General features: G+C 40.9%; 1 protein-coding gene across 1 annotated transcript in view; it reads left to right on the top strand.

The window, feature by feature from the left end:
- Window positions 1–8,704, top strand: part of LOC308086395 (inaD-like protein) — a 155,880-nt gene that overhangs the window by 45,076 nt on the left and 102,100 nt on the right. The window contains 1 exon segment of the mRNA XM_080429915.1: window positions 7,966–8,214. Within this exon segment, the coding sequence (XP_080286041.1) occupies window positions 7,966–8,214 (249 nt within the window).

The raw sequence follows: 8,704 nt of genomic DNA, 5'->3' as shown, positions 1-8,704 counted from the left end.
AGCGTGTACTCAAGTACACTTTTGAGGTACTTTTACTTTACTGGAGTATTTCCAATTTTCAGTACTTTTCTTCTTCTACTCCACTACATCTCAGAGGCAAATATTGTACTTTTCCTCCACCACAATTATTTGAAAACTGTAGTTACTAGTTACTTTGTAGATTTAGATTATTATTACAAAACATACATTAACCACTTCAGCCCTATATACATTGTGTCCATTTTAAAATAGCAGATCTACAAGCTCATAGCTTGTAGATCTGCTGTTTTTTTAAACGTTTTATACGTTTTAAACTTGTGAATGGGACATTCTGCACAATGAATACTTTTACTTTTGGTACTTTAAGTACATTTTGAAACCAGTACTTTTGTACTTTTACTCAAGTCAATTTTGAATACCTTACTTTTACTTGTAACAGAGTATTTCTACACTGCAGTATTGATACGTTTACTTAAAGGGTCTACACCATGAAAATCACATTTTTCTTGGTTTTTTGTATTTTTTGGTGTCCCCAGTGTCTCTTGTACCCAAAGAAATGTTTTTTTTTTTTAATTCAGTCATTCCTTCTCATTTCATGGATTTCCAGAATGGGCGTGTCTGAACAGGCGATCTCAGAATGGAAATGTTTCTGATGTCACAAACATTAATGATGGCAAACCCAATGTTAAATGAAAAGTGCCCGAATCGCTCCGAAACTTTTTCTACCCCCCCTAAGTGGGGGTCTACGAACAAATACTTCGGGCTCGGATTTTGGCTCCGCCCCCCGGAAGTGGGTGAAACAGGCACCTCAAACACTTGGTGGAATTGTTCAAAAATGTTCAAAGTGTTTTTTTTTCGATTTTGTATTTTTCTTAGATGCTTCTTTTTATGCAGAATGTTTCCTTTTTTTTTTTTTTTTTTAATATATTTTTTTAATATATTTTTTTATTAACAGACAGAATTGCTCAGTAGCCCCCCCCTGCCCAAGAGGACGTTTTGGTATTGCAGCTGAAAGTGCTGTATAAGCCAGAGACAATTGACTTGGGATGAGTATATCTGAGTGATGATTTAGGCTCAAACCTTTTGAAAAAGGTTTGAGGGACATACACCATATGATATTAAATATCAAATATTTTTTTTAAATTCATGGTGTAGATCCTTTAAGTAAACAAATTGAGTACTTTCTCCACCCCTGGTGGACAACTAGAAGGCGTGTCTAATGGGTCCAGAGAGAAAAGTGCAGACATGTCCTCTTTAATGTCTTTAAACAGTGTGTCCTCTACTGTATGTCCTCTTTAATGTCTTTAAACAGTGTGTCCTCTACTGTATGTCCTCTTTAATGTCTTTAAACAGTGTCCTCTACTGTATGTCCTCTTTAATGTCTTTAAACAGTGTGTCCTCTACTGTATGTCCTCTTTAATGTCTTTAAACAGTGTGTCCTCTACTGTATGTCCTCTTTAATGTCTTTAAACAGTGTGTCCTCTACTGTATGTCCTCTTTAATGTCTTTAAACAGTGTGTCCTCTACTGTATGTCCTCTTTAATGTCTTTAAACAGTGTGTCCTCCTCTACTGTATGTCCTCTTTAATGTCTTTAAACAGTGTGTCCTCCTCTACTGTACGTCCATCTAACATATTAACCCATTCAAACCTGTTTAAAACACTTAAACCATTATTTTATACTTTGGCCTATTCAACAATAGCTAATGCCGCGCTATGAGCTTATAGATCTGCTATTTTTTGTGGAAAAATCGTGAACATTTCTGCAAACATTTTGAATATACATCATTTTTTAAAGCAAAACATTTGTAACTCAGATCTTTGCTTCTTGGGGGGGAAGCAATGATACTTTCAGACGGGGGGGTTGACGGCCAAATACAAATCATTTAGGAGGTCCTTGACACGTTTGAGAACCACTGACATTACAGCAACATGAAAAACCTGTTCTGACCTGATTTAGAAGACATTTGTAGGTTTATAAGACATTTGTAGGGTTAGAAGACATTTGTAGGTTTAGAAGACATTTGTAGGTTTAGAAGACATTTGTAGGTTTATAAGACATTTGTAGGTTTATAAGACATTTGTAGGTTTATAAGACATTTGTAGGTTTAGAAGACATTTGTAGGTTTAGAAGACATTTGTAGGGTTAGAAGACATTTGTAGGTTTAGAAGACATTTGTAGGGTTATAAGACATTTGTAGGTTTATAAGACATTTGTAGGTTTATAAGACATTTGTAGGTTTAGAAGACATTTGTAGGTTTAGAAGACATTTGTAGGGTTAGAAGACATTTGTAGGTTTAGAAGACATTTGTAGGTTTAGAAGACATTTGTAGGGTTAGAAGACATTTGTAGGTTTAGAAGACATTTGTAGGGTTATAAGACATTTGTAGGTTTATAAGACATTTGTAGGTTTAGAAGACATTTGTAGGTTTAGAAGACATTTGTAGGTTTAGAAGACATTTGTAAGTTTAGAAGACATTTGTAGGTTTAGAAGACATTTGTAGGGTTAGAAGACATTTGTAGGTTTAGAAGACATTTGTAGGTTTAGAAGACATTTGTAGGGTTAGAAGACATTTGTAGGTTTAGAAGACATTTGTAGAATCCCCCAGAAGATTTGAGTTAAATATGTTGGCTCAGAAAATATAAAAAAAGATTAGCAAAAAATGTTCACTATAAAAAACTAAAAATAGCAGATCTACAAACTCATAGTGCGGCACTCGGCGCCGCGCTATGAGCTTGTAGATCTGCTATTTTTTGAATAGCCCAAAGAAATCTAAAAACAAATGACACAGATGTGTTCCCGGCCTTAATGGGTTAAATTGAAGTATGTCCTGTCCCGTACTGTAGCCCCTCCCCCTCCCCCCCCCCCCTCCTCTCTCTCTGTTTTATATTCAGTCCGTTACGCCGCAGACGTTTGTCACGCAGTCTGAACGCCAACGATGGCGGGGGGGAGGGGGGCGGGGCATAAAGGAGATCACAGAGCGCTTCACTCTGTCTTAACTGACCACATACACACACACACACACACACACACACACACACACACACACACACACACACACACACACACACACACACACACACACACACACACACACACATATACATATGTGTCCACAGTCCGTTAACTTTCAGAGGACAGCCGTCCATCACATCTACACCTCTGTATGAACTGAAACACTACACTCTGTCTCTATGTCTCTCTCTCTCTCTCTCTCTCTCTCTCTATGTCTCTCTCTCGATCTCGATCTTTATCGAGATCGAGAGAGGAAGAGGCAGAGAGGAAGATTTGCACACATATTCCACATTTTTTCATGAGCTTGTAGATCTGCTATTTTTGAATAGCCTTTAACATTATCAGAACTTACAAAGTGATACAGTGATGATATGAGGTTGGCTTCATGTAGTGTCCGACCGATATGGATTTTTGTGACCGATATGGATTATATCGGTCACCGATAACCGATATGCAACCGATTATTGTGAATTTTATTAGCTGGAATGAAAATAGGCCTTTTCTGTTTTTTTCTTTTTTACATTTACATTTAACACATTGAGTGCCATAAACGGTCCGGATAGTTTTTGGCCCATTTTTTTTTAAATATATTTTTCCACGTCGGGGCGCTCTAACGAAACTTTGGGATCATCCAAGGAGTCTCTAAGAAGGAGAGGCCGGATGTGGATCCATGTCAAAAATCCTTCCGGTCGGCCGCTCCAATGTTAACTCCTTGACTAAAAGCTTAATATCTCCATTTCTTTTTAACGTGGTGGAAGTGAGCCGTTTTCGATCGGCGATCACTCTGCAATGGAGGATCGCGTTAGAAATATTATTGTTCCAGGCGTTAGTTGGGACCCTCCGCCGTCTCGCACGCACGCTGTGTTTACATGCACTTCCGCCTCGGGGCTTCTACAGCATGAAACATATCAACGTAAGTGGATGGAAGATATGCTGGCACTAGATGTACCCTATTTTAATAAACCTCTGGCACACAATGTGTTAAAAATGTACTGTACTTAAGACATTTTTAAGTACTATTTTGAGGTATTTTTACTTCAATGGAGTATTTCCAATTTTCAACACTTTTACTTCTACTACATCTCAGAGGCAAATATTATATTTTTACTCCACTACAATTATTTAAAAACTTTAGTTAGTTACTTTGTAGATTAAGATTTAGAATATTATAAACAAAACTTGGACAACCTGGACAAGACCGAGCTGATGTTCCTCCCGGGGAAGGGCTGTCCGCACCGAGACATGGCCATCACCATTGATAATGCTGTGGTGACCTCAACTCGGACTGCGAAGAATCTGGGTGTGACCCTGGACGATCAACTGACGTTCTCGGCAAACATCGCATCAGTGACGAGGTCCTGCAGATTCCTCCTCTACAACATCAGGAGGATTCGCCCCTTCCTCACGGAGAAGGCAGCCCAGGTGCTCATCCAGGCTCTCGTCATCTCCCGCCTGGACTACTGCAACTCCCTCCTTGCTGGTGCTCCGGCATCTGCCATCAAACCTCTGGAGCTTGTTCAGAAAGCTGCGGCTCGCCTGGTGTTCAACCGCCCCAAGTTCTCCCACACAACCATCCTTCTCCGCTCTCTACACTGGCTCCCCGTAGCGGCTCGCATCCAGTTCAAAACCCTGGTGCTAGCCTATAGGGCAGTGAAAGGAACAGCTCCTTCCTACCTCCGGGCTATGGTCGATGCCTACACCCCTGCCCGACCACTTCGGTCGGCCACCTCGGGGCGACTGATTGCCTCGTCACTCAAGGGTCCTTCTGGCCGATCCACACGGTCACGACTCTTTTCTGTTCTGGCCCCACAGTGGTGGAATGAACTTCCCACTGATGTTAGGACAGCAGAGTCACTGCCCATATTTCGCCGCAGGCTGAAAACTCACCTCTTCAGGAAACACTACCCTTCCTCTCTGCCTGACCTACTTGTTGTTAACTAGTTGTACGAACGCTTGTTTTCTATTGCTGTATTGTTTATTGGATTATTGGTTTGTTTATTGGATCTTGTTTAGTCGATACACTTATTTGTTTTAGCTCATGCTCATTTGATTTAGCTATTTTGTCTCATCTGTTTAAGGAAATAGGTAGCTGATATATTGCACTTTTACCTTAGCGCTAGGTATACTCTTGGTTGCTTGTTTTTGCAGAAAATGCACTAAAGACTTCTGGTGATTAGTAGTTTTCGTTCCCTACCTATGTTGAATACACTTATTGTAAGTCGCTTTGGATAAAAGCGTCTGCTAAATGACTGTAATGTAATGTAATGTAATGTAAAAACACATGAACCACTTCAGCCCTATATACATTTCAGCCATTTGAAAATAGCAGATCTACAAGCTAGATCTGCTATTTTCCAAAGATTTTTATACATTTGAAAACTTGTGAAACAGGACATTCTGCATAATGAGTAGTACTTTCTACTTTGTACTTTAAGTCCTGCAACCGTTTGACGGGTGAAAATGGGTGTAAAGTATACTTTTATAAGTTCACGGGTACGGGGACGGGCGGTTCTGAACTAAACGCGGGTAGGTAACATTTTATTGTGAAAATCAGAGAGCACTGTCTCCGCCCAAACAACGTCACTTGTGTAACGTAACACAGCACAACTGCATGGAGCACGCTGGTCACTTATCTGAACTCACTAAAACACATTGAACATCCTGTTAAACCTTCAAATTAAAACCATCTGACGACGTAAACAATGACACATGCGTAGTGCGTATGTGCGCGTTCGCGACTAAAGCTCGCTCCTCCGTCTTCACTTGATTTCTGAACGAACCTGACCACTGAATGTAGCTCTATTGTTGAAGGCTGCTATCTTTTTCAACACATTTCAACACACTTTTAAATTGAGTGACTGTCTGTAGGCTATTTACATTTTACTCTGCATGTAATCACGGGTAAACGGGCGGACAACAGGTCCATTATTTGACGGGCGGACGCGGGCGGTTCTGGTTCGTATTTTGAAATAATCACGGCCACGGGTGACGGGTCGGTCTACTGATCTGATTATTGACGGGCAGCGCGGGTTCCCAAAATTGGACCCGTGCAGGCTTTAAGTAGCCTACATTTTGATACCAAAACTTTTGTTCTTTAATTCTGGACTTTTACTTGTAACAGAGTATTTCTGTATTACAGTATTGATACTTTTACTTAATACGCAAACCCGCTGTAGCCAATTAATTAATTAACACTACAGCTGTGGTGGTGGTGTTTTTGTTTGAGGCGTAACAAACTAAGCCAAAATGACGACGCTAAAATAGAAGTGAATAGCCTCACCTCAGCCTATCATTATTATTATAGGACAATCCACAATTATTTATACTGGCATGTTTTGGGCTGAACCATTCATCAGATTGAACTAATTTACCGTCGCATCTGGTAAAAGTACCCGCTGGTTGAAGCTGCTTTGGTCGACGATGTTTTTGTTTGTTTTGCTGTTGTGTAGAGTAGTAGAGTATGTACTGAAAGTAGCAGATCTACAAGCCCAGCGCGCTCTGCTGGACAAAATATATCATTACACCAGCAACGTGCTTTTTGAGCAAACCTTTTTTTTCTTTTTCATATCGGGGAGAAATTTCACAGATACGATATATAACCAAATAAGGCCATATCGGGTACCGATATATCGGTCAACCGATATATCGGTGACCGATATATCGTAGGCTATGCACTGGACAAATGTGCATGACATTATTTCAATAAACTAAAAACACGGGTGTCCGACCGATATCGGTCGGACACTAGTTTCATGTCTAAGACCTTGATGGCTCTCTTCAAAAGTTGTTCCATTGGTTTTAGGACTGTGTCATCCGTAAACGACCAGTTCGTGAAACCATATTCGATGTGTGATAATATCATGCAGTGGAGATATGTTTTAACAGCAGTGGCTGTCGAGAAGGACTTAATCTTTTTTTATTTAGTACATTTAACTTGTATTTATTTATTGTTTTTACCCATTAAAACCAGGAAAGCATTTGTGTCATTTTAGATTTTAGCGTTGGCTATTCAAAAATGTCTTTACTCTTTCATCGGCCGTTCATAAATTCTGTTTCTTTCTTTACATTAAAAGTGTCTAGAGATAGACTGACTGACTGACAGACTGATTCAAACTTGTGCAGAGACATGGAGTTGGTTGGTTTGATGGTAGCACTCGTCTTCAGGACAGTGAGGAGATGTTAGATGAAGTGCTATCATCATCATCCTCTTTAATGCTTCCATCCTCTTTAATGCTTCCATCTCTCACCTCCTCTTCCCAGACAGTGTGAAGTGCATAGTGTGGGTCCAACAGAACTGAATCACACTAAGTGTTTTATCATTAATACGTCTGATCTCATAATGTCCCATCAGGACAATGGCTTCATGTCCACTTGATTAACAGCATCACTGCAAAGGAACTTAGACAGCTGTTACACACTGTGTGTGTGTGTGTGTGTGTGTGTGTGTGTGTGTGAACTGTGGTGGTGGTGTGAACACGGAGGTGCTAATGTTGTTTTATAGTAACTTAACAAACACACCTGTCGTAACAACCGTCATTAATGTAGTGATGTGCTCAATGATTGTGTGGAAAACTGTTTGGACAATATGCCTGGTTTCAGCAATCAGAGTTGCTTATAAACAAGCACTGTTGTATGTAACAATGTTCTGCCTTATATGCAACTGTCTGTTGTAACGGTCTGTTTTCCCATTATCTGACTGCACTGGCAGTGTTTATGTCCTTTGTACAAGGCATTATTTTACTTATGTTTATATGGACATAAATATTTTACGTGTGTGTGTGTGTGTGTGTGTGTGTGTGTGTGTGTGTGTGTGTGTGTGTGTGTGTGTGTGTGTGTGTGTGTGTGTGTGTGTGTGTGTGTGTGTGTGTGTGTGTGTGTGTGTGTGTGTGTGTGTGTGTGTGTGTGTGTGTGTGTGTGTGTGTGTGTGTGTGTGTGTGTGTGTGTGTGCGCGCGCGTGTGTGTGTGTGTTAGGGTTTCGGTGACGGCTCCATTCTACCAGAGGACCTTCGTCATCATCATGATGATGATGATGATGATGAACCAGAGTTGATCCTGGACGCCGCTCCTCGTTACTCCTCCCCCCTCGTCCTCCCCCTTCCCTCCTCCCCCCTCATGAGCAGGGAGATGACCGTCGATGAGGAGGAAGAGGAGGAAGAGGAGGAGAGATACCCCTCTCCTCCCCCTTACCCCTCCGCCACACTGCCCTCTGGAGGAGAGGAGGTTAGTAGAGGACAAAAAAATAATAATGATAAAATCAACAGACAACCACAGCTTCAATGAACCACTTGAGCCCCCAAAGCATCTCAATGGACCCTTCGCTAAGCCCCACCCACTCCACTCTGTGACTGGTGGTGCGAGTTAGTCACACCCAGGCCTGGCAAGCTCTGCTTCTCACCCATTGACTTGCATAAATGACGGCTTTTCCCCTTAAAAATAATCGATCATTTCAGCAGGAAGAGCTTCAAAATCTCTTCTAAATCTAGTCAACAAGGCCTGCAGTAGGCTATGCACTGGACACATGTGCATGACATTATTTCAATAAACTAAAAACACGGGAAATGTTAGAGGGAGTAATAGCCATGGATACACGACGGGCAACTGTCACGACCGTCATGGATGAACTTCAACCTGGTGTTTGCACTTTCTCCATTTTTCATATTTCAAATATAAAGTGCTTATCCCATGGCCACGGATGTTACATTTATGTACG

Source organism: Gymnoscopelus braueri (assembly GCF_963280865.1).
Source record: "Gymnoscopelus braueri genome assembly, chromosome: 6".
Classification (NCBI taxonomy): domain Eukaryota; kingdom Metazoa; phylum Chordata; class Actinopteri; order Myctophiformes; family Myctophidae; genus Gymnoscopelus; species Gymnoscopelus braueri.
The sequence above is the reverse complement of the archived record's forward strand: the minus strand, read 5'-3'. Positions and strand labels throughout refer to the sequence as shown.